The 23,501-nt window shown below is 40.0% G+C and overlaps 1 protein-coding gene across 1 annotated transcript in view; it reads left to right on the forward strand.

The window, feature by feature from the left end:
- UROC1 (urocanate hydratase 1) overlaps window positions 1–23,501 on the forward strand; it is a 40,663-nt gene that overhangs the window by 7,238 nt on the left and 9,924 nt on the right. Inside the window, exons 3-16 of the mRNA XM_014946904.1 lie at window positions 2,592–2,685; window positions 3,645–3,704; window positions 6,919–7,047; window positions 7,717–7,778; window positions 8,732–8,798; window positions 9,409–9,552; window positions 13,289–13,377; window positions 13,871–13,933; window positions 14,639–14,818; window positions 15,476–15,573; window positions 15,803–15,875; window positions 17,253–17,374; window positions 21,564–21,634; window positions 22,597–22,695. Coding sequence (XP_014802390.1) covers window positions 2,592–2,685; window positions 3,645–3,704; window positions 6,919–7,047; window positions 7,717–7,778; window positions 8,732–8,798; window positions 9,409–9,552; window positions 13,289–13,377; window positions 13,871–13,933; window positions 14,639–14,818; window positions 15,476–15,573; window positions 15,803–15,875; window positions 17,253–17,374; window positions 21,564–21,634; window positions 22,597–22,695 — 1,351 coding nt within the window. The remainder of the gene's footprint in view (window positions 1–2,591; window positions 2,686–3,644; window positions 3,705–6,918; window positions 7,048–7,716; window positions 7,779–8,731; window positions 8,799–9,408; window positions 9,553–13,288; window positions 13,378–13,870; window positions 13,934–14,638; window positions 14,819–15,475; window positions 15,574–15,802; window positions 15,876–17,252; window positions 17,375–21,563; window positions 21,635–22,596; window positions 22,696–23,501) is intronic.

The raw sequence follows: 23,501 nt of genomic DNA on the forward strand, positions 1-23,501 counted from the left end.
GTGAAACTGACCCTTAAATAGTGGCATTGCTGCCTCTTGCAGGAGTCATGTCATAACATATTAATGAACTGCATCATCTGAATAAATTGGATGTTCTGTGTATCATTAGATAGCAGTGGTTGCATTTCCAGTGAGGGATGCTGCATGTTTTGGGATGCTCTTCTGAAAACTGCATAACAGTGATACTCCAGCTTTCATCCTTTCTCTGTCCTCATAAGAGTCCCACGGATCTAGCAGGGAGACAGTGTGAACCTTTCTGGATAGGCCCAGGACAGTCTTGCTGCTGGAAAACTCAGCACAGGGAAAGGATTGTGCTGGGTAACACCAGCTTTACCATACCGAGAGATCCAAATGCTCTGCCCCTTGGCAAATGTTAGTTTCTAGAGGCCAGTCATTACTCAAAGGCCTCTGATTGCAACCTGGACAGAAAACTTGCAGTAGTCCTGAGCTGCTGCAAGTGAAGTCTCAACTGAACCAAGAAGTAAGATCAGATGAGTGGATGGGTTGAGACCTGCTGTGAGTGGCTGGTTGTTTTCCAGTGTCCCAGAGGAGGCCCTCTGGGCTTAAAAGAAAGGCAGTACATTTTTCCATCATTGGAACCTGTATCTGACCCTGGTTTTTAGTATGCTATGCCTGTTGCCTGTTGATCTTGGAGCATCACTTCATTCTAGGGCTAAAGGGGCTAATGTTTGTGAAGCAGAACAGTTTTAGAGAGGGCTGCCAGGGGCTAGCTTCTTTTTTCAGACTGATTGATTCCTTTTTGCATACAGCAGGGGCCTGGTTAATGTCTGTACAGAAATCTGAATAAAGCAAGCAACTAGGAAGCACTCTGATTTCCACAGACATCTGTATTTCTGTGCTGTCCATTCTAGTCTGGGGTCAGCTCTCACAGAATTCAGCTAAGTCTAGGACAACTGGAAGAGTCTCTGAAAGATATTGCAGAGCTGGACGTCATAGGACCCTAGTCCTGAAGTGCAGATGAGGGGACCTTCTAAGTAGGCCTGGATGAGACAGTCCAACAACTTTTTTCCATCACTGGCATCAGTGACTCTTTGACAGCTTCAAATATTTTTTTCTTTGTGACCATTTCACGGATCACTCTTTCTAATAGACTCCTACAGTCTCAGATTAAGAAAATGCCTTTTGTTTTCTGTAGTCTGGTAGTATTTGATTTTTGTTCTGTATGTCCCAGGGAGCACAGTCCATCTTGGTTCTGTTCCATTTGACAGCAGTGTTCCCATACCAGCGCACTCAGCTGATATCTGAACTTTGGGTTTCTTATGTTCCAAGCAACATTATGTGGAAATAACTCCTCTTGATGAATTGTTATCATTCCACAGAAATCCTGTTATTTTATCACATCAAGCTTAGAAAAGCAGAAAACAATAATAAAAAAAGTATTGCGGAAAAACTCAAATACTTTCCCTCCTGGTTTGGCAATAACTACAAGGCATTTGTTTTAGTATCCTGGTGTAAGAACCTGAAATAAAGTGCATATGATCAGGGGTGGAGCCCATTTGCTAAATCTGTAGGATATACATCCCAGATCTTGGCTTGTGAGCTGGTCAGTGGATGTCCAATTTTTATTTTTTTTTTGTAGTTGGCACTCTTTAGCCTAACCTTTTCAGTTTTCTTCTCTGTACAAAGCAAGTGTCCAGTCACTGAAGATCTATGGTCCAATAAAAGGAAGATAATTTAGAAACTATGTCAAATGATCCTACCTCCCTTTAGGAATTTCCAGTGTCTGCAACAGTGGTGGTGTTCACAGAATGGGAAAGAGCAAAACTCTTGATCAATGGTTATATTTCCTTTTGGTGTCATACCTCGGAGGCCTCAGCAAAACACAGCAAAAGAACTATCCCTGCCCTGAAGAGCTACAGTATAAATCTAGGACTAGAAGTTTTAGAGCAATTTGATCTAACAAACAGATGGTGGAGAAGATAACAGTGAGATGATCACAGCAGCTGGCATTGAAGCATATTAGGGCTAGGAAACCTGCCTCAGAATACCTTTGTGAGGGTTTCCCATACCTCACCTTTCTGGATGAAATGCTTCTTAGTCACTAAAAAGATCCATATTTCTCCTAACTAATTTGTTTTTTGAGAGCTTTTCTGGGGCTGAAACTCAAGCTGGGTGTTTTTCTTAGATAGCATCTTAAATAACAAGGGCTGCTGAGCCTGAAGGCAACTTCCATTGATGCTATTTTCCTTGGCATTGCTTAACAGCTTGGCCTGGCAACTGCGTTACAGAGGCCAGTTCCAGCATCCCCAAAAAATCCACTTAAAAAGCAGTGAGAGCTCTTGGCCACCACATTTATAACCAATTGTGGTTAACTGATTCAGCAAATAATAAGCTGAATACAATGTTTTTTTCTTTGCTTAGTTCTGATAGTAGTTAAAACCTGATTTGCCTGTTAAGGTATGTCATTTCAGACCTCCATTTTTTCCTTTTTTTTTTTTTTTCTTTTTGAATAAAAGCTTGCAACTCAAATGGATGTGTGGACTTGCAGGGATATTTCTGCGGGGTGTGTTGTTGTGGTTACCCTTGTGAGTCAAAGTGTCTCTCCTAAACTTTTGTGACTATCGTTTCAGAGCGTACCCCATAGGAGACTATCCCTGCAAGACCAAATCGGCTGCTGCCATTATGTTGATGATCATGAATAATCTGGATCCCTCAGTGGCTCAGGTAAGGCACAGTGAAAATAAGAAAGCTGGATTCGTAGGGCAGCAGCAAATGTGTGAGAGCATACAGAGGAAGTAACTTGCACAAAACCTAAAGAATTTAGGCATAGAGGTGAAATTAATCCTTGTGCAGATAATCCTCCCTCCATGGATTGAATAGCATTTTAGTTGTTCACAGACATTTTGCTGGCTCTGTGCTCCAAGGTACGTGCCAGTCCCTGTACTCATAGAGCTGCTCGTTGTGTGTTGGCTCAATGGTTCCATTCTAGTAGTGCCAAGGCAGCCTCCTCACAGAGTACTAATGCTGCACGGTGGGTCCTGGTCCTCACTCAGACCTCAGGGCTCATCAACACCACCACCAAGGCTCACAAGCTGCCATGATCTACAGCAGCTTGGTTACTGTCTGTGAGCTGGGTAGAGCTCAGCCCTAGTACATTGTTCCTACAACATATGTTGAAAAATTAGTGCTGATGCTTCCTATATCTTTGAAAGTTCATCCCTCAAGGACAGAATTACTGGATGATTACAGGACCAGGGTCGATCCTTACAAGCACTACCCGGTGTAATGCATCTTTTTGCAAATGGCAGGGGAGAAGCCATACATCTGTGCCCTGCTGGTTGTAAACTTTTCCAACTGTAAATGCCAGTAGCAACCAAACTGTAAACTCAGTCCCTGTTTAAGGGAGTTTACTGGGATGTCTGTCTGCTACAGAACTGCAGCACAGGGATCACACTATGTCCAACACACCATTGTAACAATAACACACAACTCATTTAAAAAAAAAAATAATTTATTTTTCTTAATGATTGCTTTTATGATGGCATTTTCTGATTTCAAGAATCTGGAGCGTGGCTGCAATAAGCTATAGTAAAGATTTATTACTGAGATTAAAAAAATAGCTTGGAGACACAGTTAAATGTTTCAGAAAAGTACTTGTCTTATTGTTAAATTGTCTTTTTCAGTTTCCTCAGGAGCTTGTCACTTATGGAGGAAATGGACAGGTCTTCAGCAATTGGGCACAGGTAGGACATTGCTGCTTTTGGAACTTGTTTGATGAAACCAGTTTCACCCTCCCCCACGCACGTTCTGCTTAGGCAGTTTGTGATAATTCTTGGCAGTCGTTGTCTCAAAAAGCTCCAAAGCATCCTGTCTGGATAGAGGAATGCTCAGTTATGAACTGCATAGATGGCGAGAGCTTTATTTAGTAAGGGAAACACAGACAGCCCAACAGAAATACTAAACATAATACCATAAACATACCAGGCTGTGTATGATGATGTAAAGACCAGTTTTTTGTCTTTCTCTGATATATTTGTATGTGCCTGTGTATTTTGGAGAGATAATTTTAGAGTCAAAATAAATTATAGGAAACAAAAATGTGTATATTTTTCTTGCTTGTTTCTGGCACTTTTGCAACATTTTTCACAACAAGTAGTAGAATGAAAAAAAAAAGGCTTTGATTTAAGGAAGTGCAATCTTGAGTTATTTTCCAAGCAAATCAAACAAGCAGGAAGTCAGGCAAAACCATCAGGAGGACTATGTAGATGAACAGGGAGTTCTTGGATGAACTCAAACAGAAAAAGGAAGCCTGCAGAGGGTGGGAGCAAGGACAGGTAGCCTGGGAGGAATACAGAGAAATTGTCCAAGCAGCCAGGGATCAGGTTAGGAAAGCTAAAGCCCAGACAGAATCAAATCTAGTCAGGGATATCAAGGGCAACAAGAAAAGCTTCTACAGGCACATTAGTGGTAACATAACAACATAAGAAGCACATGGACTTGTTGGAGTGAGTCCGGAGGAGAGCCACAAGATGATCAGACCTCTTCTATGAGGACAGGCTGAGAGTTGGGGTTGTTCAGCCTGGAGAAGAGAAAGCTCTGGGGAGACCTCATAGCAGCCTTCCAATATCTAAAGGGGCTACAGGAGAGATGGGGAGGAACTCTTTGTTGGGGAGTGGAGCAATAGGACGAGGGTAACAGTTTTAAACTGAGAGAGGGGAGATTTAGACTAGGTCTTAGGAAGAAATTCTTTACTGTGAGGGTGGTGAGACACTGGAACAGAGAAGCTGTGGATGCCCCATTCCTGGAAATGTTCAAGGTCAGGTTTGGGTTTTTAGGGCTTTGAGCAACCTGCTCTAGTGGGAGGTGTCCCTGCCTATGGCAGGGGGAGTGGAACTAGATGATCTTTAAGGCCTTTTCCAACCCAAACCATTCTATGAATCTATGATTCTGTAGCTTACGTAAAAAAAAAAAGCTGATTTAAGGAGCAAACTTTTGTCATAGAGGATCATGTATGCAGATTGTTGTGGCTTTGTCTCAGTCTGGCCTCTTGCTTATTAAAAATCCGAGGAGAGAGAAACGGATCCCTCATGGTAGAATGGAACCTGGATTTTCTTCCCACTTTGACTGTTATTTTTTGTTTGTGGCTGAGAGAAAACTCAGTTTCCTAATCTAGTAAACGGGAGTTAAGTAAAAGTCTTAGACAGCTATTGAGGCAAAACTATTCTGACTTTAAAAAGAAAAGTACCGGGGCATTGCACACCCTTTCTTTATTCTGTGTATTAATTACTAAATGCCAATTAACTGATGCCTGTTAACTACACGAGTTTTGCAGCATTCTTGTTGTGGGCAGTGCAGCAGTTTACATAGTAGCCTGCGTTGGACTGGCATCCCTTAGGCAGATGCTGCGCCGCAAGGTGAAGTAGAAGCCCTGCCAAAGTCAGAAATACTCTTTTCTCTTGCTCTCATCCAAGCCAGAGCTATGACCTGCAGTTGTTTCACAGCAGGACAAACAAAACATTTTTGTTTTTGCTTACTTAGAGTAGGAATCACATGAATGATTCGGTTATGACAGAACATTTTGTTCTGTTTGTGGCTTGTGAAACAACACGCTTTTTGGAAATCTGTCATTGCAAAGTTCCTAGTGAAAAGGCTCAGTTTGGTTTATATCATCCACGCAGACCTGTGCTTTCTTCTGAATAATTTTAAAAGAAAGAAATTTGTCCAGAGCTAACTTTACAAGCGTCTAGATAACGGAACTGTTCTTTAAGCTAGGAAAGGCTTTTGTTTCCTTCTTCCTAATTGTGCCTTTCGATGCAACAAGATCTAACTATCTTACAGCTTCTAGTTTTATTACAATGTTTTTCCCAGCCTGCTAAAGAATTGAGAGTTCAGCTAGTTACCTGTTCTGTCCTAGGAACGGAATTTGATTATTTATTATTTTTCATGAAACAAAAGGTAAAGCAAGACAGTAACTCTAGTAACTCTTTCCAGCTCATTTTAACTTGCAGCTTGGAAATTAGCTGGGTTAAAAGGGACTGGCTTCAAATCTGTCCAATTTTTAATTCAGATTAAAGACACAGAGAGGTTAAGTGCTCATGACAACTGATATTGCTGTCTCTTTGATCAGCAGTTCCGTATTTTTTCTCAAAACTTTGTGCCCCTACAGAAACTCTAGTTTCAAGCTATTGTTGAATTCCAATATTGATGGGAAAGATCCTCTCAGGCCAAGTTGTCACATACTAAAAGTCCTGTGAAATATAATGGGTTTTGTGATAGATAATGATGGATGTGAGTCAAATCTATAGGCAGCTTAGATGGTCAAAACCTATTTTTTGGCATACATCAAGAGTAACTGTTGAATAACATAGATAAAGTTGAGGTGTGTTTATTTGTGTACTCCTGGGTGCCTCAAGGACTCTCTTCATTGTCAATAATGAAAATTGATTTTTTTTTCTTTGAAAAGAAAAAATATTTCATTTTTAATGCACACTGTAATATCCATTCGTTGAAAAGATGACAAGCACCAAAAGATGCTAAATTATCCATTTCAGGTTAAGATCAACAATATGCATGAGTATTTTAATAATTTTGTAGGGAAAATTTTGCAGTTTGGCTTTGGAAGGATTGCCAGAAAAGTGCCAGATCCAAATGGTTAACCTCAAGATAAAATTAGAACGGTTTTAAAAATGAAGGATTTCTGGGATTTGTACTGGAAAGTTATTCTGGAACTTATTCAGACTGTTTCTAGTTGGTGATTTATGTTTCCTGCTGAGTGATGTCTCTTAATGGACTTTATTAAAAGCAAAAATGTGTTGAGAGCTCTGGCTCTTATTCCGTATGCGAATACACCTCGTTATCTCTATAGCAGCCTTCATGTTCAAAGTTTAGCAGAGTCAAAAAGAAACATAAATGTAAGATGGAAACATATTCCCTCACTTCCCTTGCTTTTGCTTTCAGTTCTGGTTGGTAATGCACTATTTGTCAGAGATGACCGAAGAGCAAACCCTAGTAATGTACAGTGGACATCCTCTGGGACTCTTCCCCAGCCATAAGTATGCTCCTCGATTAATCATTACTAATGGCATGGTAGGTATTACTATCTTGTTTTCTCTTTTTTCTCCTCTTCTGCTTGGTTTTCAAGTATTTGTTGATTTAAAATATTATTTATGCTACCTGAATTTACAACACCACAAGGGAGAATCTGGGGTCCAAATTCTGCAGCGTTTATTCCAGAGCAGTCACTCTCACCTCAAGTGTGCTGATCTGCAGTGATGGAGGGAACAGCCTTCTCCTTATTAGACAACTTCTGTTCTAACCAAGCCTGAGCTTTACATGTTCTTGATCAAAACAGTTCCGTTAGGCTCAGTTTGGAAGATTTAAAAGCCCTCAATAGGCAAACAGATGACTATTCATCAGATGCTCAGATATCTGGACTGCTTTGCTTGGAAGAAAAGCTGGACAAGTGAACGTGCTGGTTCATTGCCAGTCTTTTGAGACATTCAATATCTGTCTCTCTGCAGGCCAGTTTTGTGGCTAGAGGACTGCTTTCCTTAAAACTTGCATGACACTCACGCTGCCAGAAAGACCAGACATCTCTTTTATAATATTGGAGTGCATGGAATAAAACACCTGAATTGCTCTTCCTGTTTTTCACAGTTTTTCTATGTGTGTGACATAGAGAAATGTAGGCTGTTAAAAAGATCTCTTTAAGTCTCTAATTTGCTTATCTGGGTTTTCTTTTGATTGTTTTCTTAGGTTATTCCCAACTATTCTACCAGAGATGAATATGAAAAGATGTTTGCTTTGGGAGTAACAATGTAAGAAAATACCTCAGTATTAAAATATATCAAATACTTAGCTAAAATGTAATTCATACATCAAGCAGTGGCTGGTTAGAATTTCTAATGCAGATGGATTCCTACTGTGCTGCATAAAGTCCTGATGCTACAAAGCATTAATGAACACTTAAGTGGAATTACTTGGGAGTCTGAGTTATGTTCAGCCACATATATAAGGATGTAGTTGAAATCTGCTAGGAATTAGTATTAGGTTTATATGTGGGACTTGGCTGAATTACAGTCTGAAGCCTTAATCATAACTTACTTATAGGACTGACTGGTTCCACTTTTCAGTGGTTGTTTTGCGATCTACAGAAAACACAAGTTATGAAACAATCCTTTACACTAAGAGAAAGCTTTGAAGTAGAAAGTTACCATTTTTTATATTTTCTTCGATGATTATTTACCTACTTTTTTACTGCTCATCTAGTTGATGAGCAGGACTATTATTCTGTTGTGTACCATGGAGAGAATAGATTAAAAGCACTGGAGAGCTGAGTGTGTACAGATAAGGAAGCTGGAAGAACGGGCAGGAATAGAATGTCCAGTGCCACTTTCCTGGGAATTTCATAGGAATATGGATAACCATTTTGGGCTAACAACTTCAAAAGTGACTATGTGACTTAGAAGCGTGAGTGCCACTGAAAGACAATGGCATAAAGACACCAACAATGTGAAAAGGAGTGTCCTTGTGTCCAAGTCACTATGCTAAATGCCAGAACAATTTGACACTCGATTTTTTGATCCATGCATTTTTGAACTCAATTTTAAGAGCTAAATGATCCTCCGAAAATACAGTGATAATAGCAGATCTTTAACAACGAATCAAAGCAGAGACATTTTTTTTGTTATATGAGAAACATATGTAGATATGTACAGAATTCATTCCTGCCTGAGTAATGTGGTATAATTGTGTTTGTTGCTATTGCTAGGTATGGCCAGATGACTGCAGGGAGCTACTGCTACATTGGACCTCAGGGAATAGTCCATGGGACAGTGGTAAGAAACTGGGGAGAGGTTGGTGTGTCTATAGCTTTTGGTGGAGGGTATCTCCCACAGTGACTGGTGTGTGGTGTGGGTTGGATTGCTGTGAGAGGATGTTCTGGCTATCAAAGAAAATCTCATTGCTCACTCCTTAAAAAATTAGAGTCCTTCCACTCAGCTAGTCCATGGCATCTTATCCAGAACACAAACCTGAGAGAATATGCAATCAAGGTCTCAATCTGAGCTCATATCTAGCTACAATAAGTGAACTATGAATTGCCCAAATGTGTTAGATTAGATAAAAGCGTTTTCTTAGCTTGTTTTCTTAGCTGCTTAGCTCAGCTGTCTTTTGCAGGCATTCTGAATAAGTCTCTATACCCCAAGAGCAGCATGTTGGGAACCACTTATTATTCCATTCTATTTCATGGTGAGAGAAATAAACTTAATCACAGTTTCCCGACACCACTTTGTAACATGTTTCCTTCTTAAAAGATTAAAACAGTTTCATGGTCCCAATGACCCCTGAAGTCTCAGACTCTGTTTGCAAAAGGGACAGAAGATCTTTAAATTTTAGGGACTTTAGGAAAAATAGCTCCTGATAATCGCTCTGTTGCGTTGTGTGCAGCTGACAGTGCTCAATGCAGGACGTCGCTACTTGAAGGCAGAAGACCTGTCTGGAAAGGTGTTTGTTACTTCTGGTCTCGGAGGGATGAGTGGGGCTCAAGCCAAGGCTGCGGTCATTGCTGGCTGCGTGGGGATCATTGCAGAGGTGAGAGCAATGCTGCTTTCATTTTGTCATTTCTCCTTCATGTGCTGAATCGGAACCCTCTTTCTCTTGATCTGGCATGTTCCTCAAGTAATTCTGACAAGCCAAACTCAAAAAAAAAAAAAAAGATACTATTTTCTAAAATCTCTGTCCTGTTCATTGCTGAGCATTTTTTCACTGCTATTTCACCCTCTATTTGTTCACTCACTATAAGGATATGAACTGGATCATCTTATGATTGCTTCACAAATAATGAAGAATAATGCCATCAGATGAGCCTTTCTCAGTGCCTGAGCTACCCTTTTTCCATGTGTGAATGGGTGCAATATCCACAGGCAACTCCCATGGGAACTGCACCCTCTTATTGCCAAAAAAGTCTACGTTAAAAAGGTGTTAGTTACATCGTGATTAATCTTCAATGCCTCTGGCAACCTTATCAGGTGTAAAGGAAAGTACCTGTTAAAAGTGTTGGTAGGATTCACTCATCAAGGTTGGGACTAGCAAAGTTGCTCAGTGTTGTGATTCTCTGAAATCAATGGGATTTTGTAAAATGGGGAATTTTAAAGTTGGCTTCAGTATGAAGATGGTGAGGATAATTACACTTAGGAGAACTACAGTTTGTAGACAATGAAGGAAGTTCTTGCTAAGGGAAAATACTGATGGGGGAGAAGTTCTGTTGTACCATTTTCCCTGTTCCCTGAAGCTCACCCACAGCATATATTCTTTGTAGAGAGTCTTTCATCCTGATGTAATGTTGCTCTGTTCCAAATATATTAAAATAGCCCAGCTATTTCCTCCCATAAACAAAGAGAATCTGATAACCATCTGTGATTCAAAGACTGCTAATGTCCAAGCAATCAGTATAGTGTGTGACAGGACACACTGGATCCACAGATATCCTTAAGTATCATATATAATGCAGAACACCAACATCATAATCTTGGTTAAGTATGTGTCCCTGTAAGTTTTGACTGAAATACATTTTCATATAAAAAAATAACATTAGTTTCTCCTAATATGTGCATTTTTCAGCTATTATGCCTATCATAGGGTTCTGTTCGGACAAATCGGATGGAAGGATGGGCTACAAAAACACCGCAACAATTTTTAACAGAAAATGTTGCTCTGCGAAAATGGCAGTGAATATCTTTAATGATACTGACTATCGAGAAACAATAAACATTTCCATGCATTTCTTTCTTCATGGCTACCTTTGAATTCAATACACCGGGGAAACATTCTTAGTGGAGCAGATATAGGACCGACCAAAATGCATTGAGCTTTTTTGACTGTCTGCAGTTGATGAGCTCTTGTTACTGCTCCAGTGAAAGAGAGATTTTTGAGAAGTAAAGTCCAGTCGGAGCTGACTGGAGTGGGAGTTCAGCCTTCTCAGCCAAAGTCATTTATAGAGAGAATTAGCTGGCAGACATCTGCTGTGGGCATGTCACTTGCTGCGCTGAAAAGGGTAAGAATATTGCAGTCTGACCGATGGTAATTATAATTAAACTTCAAAACATAATGAGTCAGACTGCTCTTGTGGCATGCAGTAAATGTGGCCTGCTCTGGCTAGCTCAGGTCTTATTGATGGAAGGTTAGCGTTTCATCTGTTTTACAATGATGGTGCAAAAGTGGTTTTGTTAGCAAATGAGTTTTGCATGTAATTGAGATCTCATCGATTACTCCCTGCAGATGAAAAAAGTTTAATGGATTTGTTATTGAATAAATTGTCTTTATTCAGGCTTCTACTCTGTCATCATGATCTTTCAAATGCTAAAATACAAAAGAAAGATTCCAGTGAATGCGATTCACAGCAGTCCTTTGTCCTTTTCATCTCTACAACTGCAAATGATTTTGTTCAGGAGACTGAAAATCGCCTGTTTTTTATCTCCTGTGAGATGATCCTTGTCGGAAATGAGTCTCGGGAGCACATGTGGACAGCTATATATATGTACATATTATTTATTTAAGGAACTATTTATGCAAATGACATTGATGAATTGTGCAAGAGATGTCATTTTGTCAGCCAGAGCTTCCGAAGCTCAGACAGAAGGGATTAATGGTGCAAGTCTTTTACCTCTTCTGTTTGACACCAAGCAGATTGTAATTTTATGAAATAATTGTGTGGAGGGCCAGACTATCTCCTCTGAGCTGCACTAAGCTCTCTAGGGTTACACCGGAGCTGACAGTAGCTCATCATATTTGTGAATTTTTTAAACTACTGAGATACTGATCAAAAAATGCGCATATTTTTGAAAGTGTGGTTCAAAGGAAGCTGGTTTTCTTGAGTATGCTAGTAAGTCTGTGAAAGACTGTCAGAGAGGGCTGAAGTAAAATACGTAGGATGTGGTACAGATTTAAATAGATCTGATCTGTGTTATGCTGAGCTTTAAATGAACCCAATTCCTGTAATTCATACAGACCGTTTAATATCTTTCCTCCTGTGCTGATTTAAATAACTCCCAAAGAAGCTGTCCCCCAGGGCACCTGGCTTTATTGAATAATTCCATTGGCAGTGACACTGATATTATCATAATCTGGGGTTTTGGAAGGATAGTCTTTATCACTGATGTAGGAAATGAGGGAAGATTTCTCATACTAAGAATAATTAGGAAAGAAAAGGCTTCCTGGTGTTCAAGCAACTCCTCAATACAGAATTTATTTAATTTACATATAAATACTTTGTTAATGGGAAATAATAGAATGAAAATGATGGGAATGAATTATAAAGAAGTAAAAATGCTTTAATGGAATACTAGAAGGTACTCGCGTTGTGTTCTTATGCATACACATCACTGTGGGTGTTTAAATCCCTTGCCACCACAGAAAATTGGCTCGAATTAATTTTGCCAATTGCTTTATGCTGCTGATAACTCATTATGAAAGTATTAACGATGTGCAAGTTTATACACTGAGCCATTAATATGGAACTTCTGCCAAAGCCTCCACAGTTTGTCTGTCCAGTTATATTTTTATCCAGCTGCCTCCTACGCATATACACACTGACACACACAGAAGTTGAGCCCAGAGGAGAGTACAGATTTGGGATTGAGCTTGTTTGGAGCTTCAAAGTTCAAACAAAAAGTAATTAAAGACGTAGTTTTGTTTTGATCCATTCCATTTTTCAGAGGTATTAGCCAGCTGGGACAAGAAAATGCTTTCCCCTTTTCTTTTCCATATTTGGTTGAGATTTTCAGCCAGCAGTCAAAGAACAAAAGTGAAGGTCAATTTTATTCAGCAACCCATTGCATCATCCTGGGCAGTCTGGCAGAAATGTCTATCTCTGAGCTGACCAAAGAAAATATATCCTTAATTAAATAGAAATTTTATTTTCACTAAAAACAGTCAGATTTGAAAAAAAAATTGGAAAAAATTTGGCTTTCATTTTTTTTCAATGTAATCATTGAAATGAATGATTAAATTTGGTATAAAAATATTACCTCTTGCACAATTTTAATGATAATTTTTGGTTTATAAAATATTATGGGAATTGATGTATCAAAGAGTTGTTTGGTTTTGGTTTTTTTTGCTTCAAGTCTGGAGGAAAAGAGAAGATAAACTGGAAAAAAAATTAGAGGTGAAAAATAAGTATTTGAACAATCACTCCATATTCTTAAACTCAAGGCAGGACCATTCCCTTTACCCATTTGCTACTCTTTCTGCCAGGGAAATTGAAAAACTAAAGGTAAAAGTGACTGAACAAGGGAAACAGGAGTTTGAAGATCTCTGCTATTTCTCTTAGGTTGATGAAGCAGCACTTTTGAAACGTCACAAGCAGGGATGGTTGATGGAAATCTCTAACAACCTGGACCATTGCATTGCTCGCCTTAGGTATGTCTTGTAACATAATTGAGTGGGTTTATCTCTGCTTTATCTTCCTAATCCTTGCTGTACACCTTTCTGCATTGAGCCATTTTAGTGTGTGTATAGAAGGGGTTGAGGGACACCTCTTCTTACTCCAGGTCTGCTTTTCAATGTGAATCCATCCTTCCAAACATTAGCAGTCATTACTAGTGACTACCAATGCATTCTGCAAACCACTACCAATGCTTCAAATCATTCATATATGTTAAATGTGTCTTTATTCAGTTTCATGAATATGCATAGAGCAATTATAAATAATGTTATACTTAAAGCATCATTCAAGCTTTCTGGAATTGGAGATTAACAATTACAGAAAGGTTGAAAAATCTGTTGCCTAGATGAGTGTTGGAAACTACATAAAGGCTTTTTTGCTGGGTTTGACTCTGTATGAGATTTGTACATTGCAAGATGGGATTACATGAGGTGCATTTCTTCAACCGTTCTTTTTAATCTATTCTAGAGATGCAAGAAAGAATAAAATTGCCCTTAGTTTGGGTTACCATGGCAATGTGGTAGATCTATGGTAAGTAGGATATATGGATAATGGATATATTAATGCTCTTGCTTGTTAGTCAACCTGAAATTAGTTCTCAAACTTGGAAGAGAAGAAGCATTAAACCTAGTGCTGAGTTCATTACTCCAAATACTCATGAAAAACTGTATTGTCAAACGAGGTGTCTTCATCCTGCAGTTCCAGTTCCCAGTTGCTTCCTATGTACCTTCTCCTTTTCTTATGGAACATTTAATTTCTTAGGGAAATAAATCCGTAAGATTCTTCCTTGGATGAAGTATTCTGTTCTTTCTAACCTCTTGTTAATTGGATATCAAGAAAATGTGTTTGACTTCAGTGAAGAATAGAAGTGTTGAGGTATTGATTGAATAAAAATAATCAGATGATGGATAGATATTCTGGCAGTCTTTAGGCTTTATCCAATGGTAAATCTTGCTGTCACACGAGGGCTGAGACTGACCAATAAGACAGGTATGTCATGCTGGCATCTGACTTATTATCAGCATTCCTGCTCACGTAAATGAGAAGTATAAAAGTTGCACCTAAATCTTCAACATCATCATTTCCCCACCTCCTGACCACTAAAACAAGGGCTTAGCCTGCCAAGGGCATACCTTTATAAACCACCTCTTGGGATGAAAGAAACTCACCTGAAAGAAGCGTTAGAATGTGAAATGACGGCTTCTGTTCACACATTCCATTCATTGTGTTCCCCAGGGAGAGGTTAGTACATGAGTTGGAGACAACTGGAGAGCTGCTGGTTGATCTGGGGTCTGACCAAACTTCGTGTCATAACCCATTCAGCGGGGGATACTATCCAGTACAGCTTGGCTTTGAGGAAGCAAAGCAGCTCCTTTCCACCAATCCAGGGAAGTTCCGGACCCTGGTACAAGAGAGGTAAATGTTTTGGAGATACATGTTTTTGACCTTTAAGTTTAGTTGCTTTGCAAGTGATCAGATCTTTGTCTGTCTTGTAAAAAAAGTTCCTGTTTGATATTTCAGTAGAAAATCTGGAGTAGAGCTACAGTACTAATAACTCCCAACTTCGTACTTATAGCTATCACTCAGAATCTGGCCGACATCACTTACCCCCCATTTTAGGAATGGTCTCTAGTGTATAAGATCAGAGGTCTGAACATTAATTATTTGCTTCACTTCTATAAATTCCTAAATTCCATTAGGTTTTAAAGATCTGGGACAATAAGTACACTTCCATGTAGTCTCCCAGTTAGTTTAGGTTTTGTTTGCAGTTTTGTGTAGGCTGTTTTTGTTACTACCATCCAGCCTCATAGCTGGCTGCATTTATTTGCTGAAAGATGTGACACCTCTCTGCAAATTAATGAAGTTCCCTTAATGACTATAAACCACTTTAAGATTTGGGGATAACAGGTTCTACAAAGACTGAAACCATATCTTATGGATTTGTCTGAATTTTTCTGGGATCTTTCCATTCCCTCTGTCTCCCTCTACTCCCATGACTTTAATGAGTTCGTGAAATTATTCTTTTTGATATTTTATCAATCTCAAGAATATTTTTTTCCTTCTTTATTTCAGTCTGAGGAGACAAGTGGCTGCTATTAACAGACTAGCTGATAAGGGCATGTTTTTTTGGGATTATGGCAATGCTTTTCTCTTGGAAGCTCAAAGGGCTGGTGAGTAGATCCTGGAGTTATGTGGAAACAAGGACAATCCTGCATGCATCTTCCCAGCTGTATATTTTGGTAGGATAGGGTGTGCCACTGTGTTATTCTCATCCTTTAGTCTCTCTTGTTCTTTGAGACCCCTCACCCACTCTGACTGAGGCAGAGCCCAGGTGCTGTCTGCTTTTACATTTTATAGTTTTTCTTCATCAAGTCTCTGACTATTAAAATTCTTTTATAGGTGCTGATGTTGAGAAAAAAGGAGCCAATAAAACAGAATTTCGATACCCTTCTTATGTTCAGCACATCATGGGGTATGTTGGGGAGAGTTTGGAATAAAGCCTTGTGATTCCCTCTGTTTAGGGGGAGAGTACCACAGAGTCCACTCAGTGCAAATCAAGTGTGCTATAAAGGATGAAAAGGAGTCAACAGTAGCAGTAGGAAAATTGTTCTCACAGGTGTTATACCAAAGCTAGTCTTATTTTTCTCTGCCCTGCAGTAATGTCCAGTGTGGTTTAGGAAGATATCCCATTGGCTGTAAGCATCATGCTCATGTTTTCTATTGGCTTCCTGAGAGTTACTACTTGCATTTTCCTGCATACAGGGGACAAGAAGAGCCAGACTTGGAGGGATGTGTTGTATGTGATTAACATAGCAAAGCCTCTGCTGTCAGAGTTTACTTGATATTTTGTCCTAAAAGGAATGACACGTCTTGATAATTTGGTGTAAAGCTTTATCCTTCTTAGAGTTAAAAGGTCGTATGAAAGCAAACACCAGATTTGTGAACAGTAAGCTAAAACATTGCCAAATCAAAACTCTTCATTCCTTTACATAAATTGCTGCATTTTCTCTTTTGTTGTACCCATTTTCCTTAAGCAGTTCTACTCAAGTGAATAGCCAAGTCACAGCTTCATATTGTAATTATATGCACTTCTAGGTGCTAAAAACAAAGAGCTTGTCTCTTCAGAGCAGTAGAGCTCAATTCCAACTCATCAGTCTATGTCTACACTGAAATTAAGAGCATATCTGAAGTAGGACACTCTTCTGCCCATGTCACTGACTGTACTTCCTACCCAAGCTCTGCATACTGTTTGTAGGAAAAGCTGAGCTCAGGAGATCTGTTGTGGGTCTGGGTTTATAACGCCTTTTGCCTCTGATTCATGCTTAACTTGCCTGTACCATGTGAATAAGAGCTTGAACATAGAGTAAGGCACCAACCAGGCTAGATCTCTTCTTCTGGAACTCAACTGAAGCGCGTCTTACTATTGTGTATAAACAATGTGGACAGCAAATGAGTCTAGACTCTGGCACTTGTTCACAACCTGTGCTTGTCTGATGGTATAGAAGTACTCAGAGCTAGCCTTGGTTAAGGACAAAAAGACCAGGAAGCAGGGACAGTATATTTGATGAAATTACAATTCATTGGATGATGCACTTGCTTGATTGAACTGCCCAACATTTCTATCAGAATTCTGGCCTGACTGTATTTTTATACACCAGTCAATGGCTGCATGAAATAGCACTGTTTAATTTCTCAATTAGTGGTCCTTGATGCTTCTGTTTAGATTAGTTCATTGAAAATGTTTCAAATTCTTCTGTCTCCAGCTAATGAAAGAAAAGCACTGCTAGCAGCCAGGATAAATAAGGAAAGAATTTCAACTATCTCTTAATGAAACATGTTCTCTTCCCAGGGACATTTTTTCCCTGGGATTTGGGCCATTCCGCTGGGTTTGTACCTCAGGTGACCCACAGGATCTTGCTACCACTGACTCAATTGCCATGTCTGTGCTGGAAGACTCTATACGCCAAGGAGGTAAGACACCATCCCATGCCTCCATCACTGGGGGTCCTTTTGGGGAAAAAAGAAGACTGAGACTTGTGAAACGTGTGTTAGCTTTTGGATGAAACCATAGAAAGCAGTCTCCTGCCTGTTCCATGTGGGCAGGAAGTCTTGCTATTCTCCAAACTCCTGCAAGGAGTGTAACCAGTAGGTGAAATGTAAAAACACCATGTAGAGAGGTTATTGATCCCAAAGCTGTTGTTGCAATTTTGGCTAAAAGAGCCTTTCTTTTAATTTAGTACAGATTTTTCTGCCCTCTGTCACCTTGAAAGTTTAAGGCAAACACTGTCTTTCATCAGCAGGTCTGCAAGAGTTTTTTTAAAGGAATCAGGTTACTTTGTCCCTGTCTCACAGGTGAATGAGGCATGGAAATTTAGGGAGGTTTTTAAGAGGCCATTGAGCAGCTCAGTGGCAGGAAACTCAGGTTTCATGGGTGTGGTGCTCCATCCAGTGTCATTTATTTGTGATTACAATTTTGAGGTCTGTCTTTTTTGTCATTTGTTAATAAATTGACAGCTGCTTCTACTCACTGGTAGAACCAGTCTGGAATATCTGCATGGCTCTGTATGCTACTCGTGAGTCTAGGAATTACACTGACTTACACTCTTCTGGACCCCTGAAAGTGGGCTATTACTGTTATTCCCTGCTTATGACTGGGAAGTGAAACAAAGCTAATTTTGTGTCAGCAAATGAGAATCCTAATCTCCTAGGCTGTCGTGGGAGGCTCTATTACTTTCCCTTTCTTTGTCTACTTGTACAGTAACTGGGGAGCAGACTCAATGCTTGAGTGTCATTGTCCCCTAGCACTGATGTCCTCAGCTCTTCCATTTCCGGAGTGGAGCTTTGTGCTTCTCAGAATCAAGGAAGGGATCAGAAGGAAATGGATCACAAATCCAAAGTGTATTTTACGGGGAGGAGAGCGTACTATTGAAATGTTTGTTGCTTCTTTCATAAAAGACTTCACTGAAATATGGACAGAACTATGAAAATTTTGAATGTCCTCTTTGTTCTGGAACAGTTCACATTGCAAGGCTCTAGGGCAGTATTTCTGAAAAAGATATACCACATTCAGATATGCCTCTCATTTGAAACAAAACTAGTGTTGTCTTCCTATAATGTAAGGCTGGTGTCCAGCTTCTTCTTCCTCCCAAGAGTTGAATTATTGATAGAGTGGGTCTGTCCCTGCAAGGTCCTTAGTTCTATTTTCCTAAGCTTTCCTTAGGAGTCATCTTCAAGAAACAGCACTGGTGCATGAAGTGTCACACAGAAGTGCCTACCTTGTTGTATGCATATTGACGCTTTCATGCTTTTAAACCTGGTCCCTCGACTTAATTGAAGAGAGGGTGAAATCCAATACTATAGTGCTGGATCTATCTTCAAAAATTTCCACTTTTTTTTGGCATGTACTTCAATCTCCAGTTGTCTCCTCTCAAGATCAAACTGCTGCATGGCCTTTGGATGGTTTGCATTGCAAGAGTAGGAAATAAATCAGTTACTGTGTGTGCTGTATGTGGGTGTTTATATAGATGGGAATGTAAAGCTGGGGAGAGAGCTCTCACAGACAAAAAGCATTATACTCTTGCATGTATATTCGTCATTTAAATGAAAAATGACATTTCAAAAAATCCCAACAGGTGAAAACAGGCTTGAGGGCAAGGCTATTATTGGATTTGCTGTTGACTTTGGCAGGACAATGGGGATAAGATTTCAAAGAGAAATGAAAACAGAATTTGGCCAGAAAATAAACAGCCATTCACGGATTCAAGTTCTTGAGTATTCCACTTGCTGTCCACTTCCTATGGGACCTGGGCTTGGACCAAATTGCAGGGTCTGGATATCCTCACGCAGATATGCATCTAAAATCTGGACCTACCTTTGAATTTTATAAAAGAATCTGTTATGAAGGCTGAGTGAAAACTCCACAGAGCTGAAGTCTGTTGCATTCCAAGTCTAAACTTTTGACCTGGCCTTGAGTCCAACGTTAACCATTCTTCTCCTTTTGTGGAGATGAATTTTTGTGCTTAAACCTCACAAACTGAAAAGGTCCTATGCAGTTTTATTACCTGCTTCCACTCCTAAGGAACACAAGCTTCTAAGTTAGCCTTTGCAGGAGAGATGCAGCATTGATGATTGTAATTATGACATCTGTGGTAGTTTGAAGGCTGAGCTGATGCATAACAACAATACAGATCTCCCAAGAGCAAAGGGAGCTAAACTCTGTATTGATGTCATATTGTAATATGACTGTTTATTGGAGCTGGCAGGGAGGGACAGATGTGCTGTGTTGAGATATGTCCTTGTAGCCAGTATTCTCATCTGGCTTCTCTTCTGAATATGTTCTATAGAATTAACAGACAGTAGGATCTTTTCTATAAGTTTGTGCACTGTGAAGTATAAAATACGATAAGTAGTCACTGAGGTAGCTTATACAGGTGATAGAAAGGAACTCATTCTCTGTTTGGTATTCTAGAGTAACACCTGTAAACTCTCATTAAATATCTGTAGCAATCTAAGTGAGTACTACCCATTACCTTCTAGAAGATGTTTCTTTAAAGCTTATAAATGGCAGCACAATCCTAGGACAGCACCAGCAGCTGTTTTATCTTTCACTCCTGCGAAGCTAAGAGCTGACAGGTCTTTTTAGGATCATTAAAAGTCTCTATATGGAAGGCCCGCCTCTGCAGGCATGAGCATATTTTACATTTCCTTTTAACAACATGTTTAACCTGGATTAAATATGAGTATCTTGCCTTTCCTCTTTCCTTTTTCTAGTTTTACTATGGATCTCTGCTGACACATTGCCTAGTGGAAAGACAGTAGTCTAAACACTCTTCTCAGTTACCAGGGACAATTTCAAGTTAGCAGTGTGCACTTTCTCTAGTTTGACTGCCTTCCAAACATAAGTTATATGTACATTACAATTTGACTTGAAAATGGGTGAGAGTTGAATGAAAGTGGTGGGGAACATGCTATATTGGCGTCTGCAGAAAGGGTTATAACTTGAAGCTCCAATGCCTGAGCAAGTCACTGTGGCTCAGTGCGCTGCCACACACCAGCTGAGTCCTGGTCACTGACCATATCTCTCAGGACAAGGCAATAGCTTAACCCCCTCCCTGAGAAAAAGCCTGCAGGACGTGACTTCTTCAGCCGCTGTAACCTCATCTGAGCTCACACTCAGCCTGCATGGAAATGCCTAAATGTAAAAGCCCCTAAAATTGATAGACAATGCTTCTGTCCCATTCCATACCCCATCTCCCCCTTGTCACCCATTGCTACAGGTGGTGCCATGCCTTTGGAGGCAGCTGACTGTACTGAGCTCACCATGTATCTGACAGATACAGGCCATGTTTCCTTTGTCTTTCACTTCACTCTTTGGCTGATTGAGATGAAATGGCACAGATATAATTGTGGAAGAAAGGCTGAAGGATATTAAAAAGAATAAAATATAAAAATATGTAACTCTCTTCTTATATAATAACATATATATCTAAACAAGGAAGAGGGATGGACTTGCACATAAAGTAGCTACTCCATAACAAGTTTTCCTGTGCCTTTTGTAGTAATGCAAGGCAACATACCTCACTTTGGAGAATAAGACACCTCAGTTTTGTCTTGGGATAAAAACAATTGTGTGCACCATTTAGTACAGAGCAACTGCTGTGCTATAAATCTATATCCCAGTGTTGTAACTTATCCACAAGCACTAATTGCCAGCTGCTGATGAGAATTTCTGCTGGCTGACTCGAAGGAGTTATTCACTACCTGATGTGAGACTGGACTGTAGTACCCCCTGTGATGGAGTTTCCTAAAGCTACTAATTTAACATGGGCTCTGAAAGGGATTGGGCATTTAGAAGGCAGAAAGCCAGGTGAACAAAAATGAACAGTACATGTAACCCCTATTTCAAGGTTTAATTTAGTTTGCTAAAGATCTGTATGGAAGTTATAACTCCAGCTGCCTCCTGGGTGACTATTTCTCTAAATATATGATGCCAGTTACTGCATCAGCTGCACAGAAGATTCTATATAGCATTTCCTATATGTGTGCTTGTATCTGAGAGGAGAATTTGACTTCCTAGTGCTGTCAGATGAATTAAATTAAATTCAGGGCATATTGCATTCATTTTCAAAACTTCTTTTCTTTTCTTGCTTTCTCTTGCAAGTGAGCACATCTGTGAAGCAGCAGTACCATGACAACATCCGCTGGATTCGGGAAGCTGGCAGGCACAGCTTGGTAAGTGCACAGCCTCAGCACATGTGACTACTCCTGGTCCAGAATGCAGTTTTGGAGTGCTGGAGTGAAAAGCAGGAATGGGTGTGAATGAAAACACTGGCTGTTAACTCCCAGGGCTGAGAACTTAAATATCTCTCCACAGCAGGATTTTAGGATGAGCTGAAGCAATTCCTACCCTTCTCTTCCTCATCTGAAAGTGTTCAAATAATCCAGTAATATCTAGTCTTACATCTGGAGCGAAACAAGCCAATGATTCACCCTCCACCTCATTTGTAACTACCTTTCTTTTAGAGCACTATTCAAAATGTCCTTCTTGGCATTGCTTTGGCCCAATCTCTCCATGTCTGCAGTTCCCAGGACCCTTTTTAAAACAGGTGATGAGGCCAAAGGACTGCTGCCCTTTTGTGCTGTGGGAAGCAGGATGCCAGCGAAGCATCCTTTGTGTTTCTTTTAGGGCAGGCTCTCACTGTGACAATAACAGGTAACACTGTAGGGCTCACATGTGCTCTCCTCATCTGGAAGCCAGATTGGTCTGTGGGGTAAAAGATGGAGAGGAGCATGGCTGTGCAGCACAGATGTTCTTTGCTGTTGTTTGCCATTCCATATTTCTCTTCCCTTCCAGCCCACCACCACCAGTTCCAAATCTCTGCTTCTCTGCTGTTGATAAGGGATTTGTTGATAGAGGGATTATAGACTAGCAATCAGGTTGATTTAAAAAGTGGGATTTATTGGACAGTAGCAGCTGAATACAGAAATACATCTCACTGATTGTGTGAATGGAGATAAAACTCAGTTCAAAGAGGGACTTTAATTTCTTTTTTTTCTGGAAGCTGGATGTTGTCGAAGAAATAATCTTCACTTTCTCCTACAGAAGGGGTCAATCCTGTGACTCCATTTATCTGGGGCCTGAAGATAAGCCAGTTGCACAAGAACCTTATCACTGTGGCATTTTTATTTTCCAGGTTGTTGGCTCTCAAGCTAGAATCTTATATTCTGATCAGAGAGGTCGTGTGTCTATAGCGGTGGCTATTAATCGAGCGATTTCCGAAGGCAGGATTAAGGTTTGTCTTTTTTGTCTTGAAATGGTCTGGTAAATGTGTTTAGTATCTGAGACTGGGGTGGCAGGTGGGAAAGGAGAAAAGGCTCCAACCAGTGAGAGCAGAAGTGCCTGCTGTTTACATGGGACCAGTATTCTTTTAGCATGTGTTAAAGCTCAGCCTTCCTCTCTGCATGTTACTACTGTTGCACTACATAATAGAAGAGAGACAGCTTTAGGAACTCTCTGAAATATGCTACCTTTTATTTCATGTTGGGAATCTGCCTTATTTTCTATTTGGGCATCTACAAGCACAACAATCCTGCTGTGATTTGCTAGAAACACAAGGCAGGGACTGTAACTCCTTAGCAGTGTGCCCCAAACGTTAAATGTACAGAAGACTGTGCCACTGCCCAGTGCTTCTGTCCCTCGTCTTCAGCCATATTAAGACTACAGCCAGCCCTGCAATCAATTTTCATTTGCATTGCATATGTGAATGAACAAAATCATTAGGCTTGATGCTGCCACTGTAGTGTGCAATAAGTAATATCTTAATTATCTGAATAAAATCCCACTGGCCATATGTGGTGGTGGTAAAAGTACATACGATGGGCAAGATTGTGTAAGGATTTTCTAAGTTCTTCATCAGTATTGCAGATGACAATGAGTACTGCAATGTGACATCATGGCGGATCAAGATCCTGAAGGCACCACTCAGTAATTATACCATTACCTCCTGTGTGTACTGCAGCATCAGACCAAGACACGTTCACTCGTTCATCTCCATCTCTTTTCTAGCTGAGTTAAAATTACCTTTTTTAAAGGGGCAAA

The sequence above is a fragment of the Calidris pugnax genome, unplaced genomic scaffold (assembly GCF_001431845.1).
Source record: "Calidris pugnax isolate Ruff unplaced genomic scaffold, ASM143184v1 scaffold81, whole genome shotgun sequence".
In the NCBI taxonomy this organism is placed as follows: domain Eukaryota; kingdom Metazoa; phylum Chordata; class Aves; order Charadriiformes; family Scolopacidae; genus Calidris; species Calidris pugnax.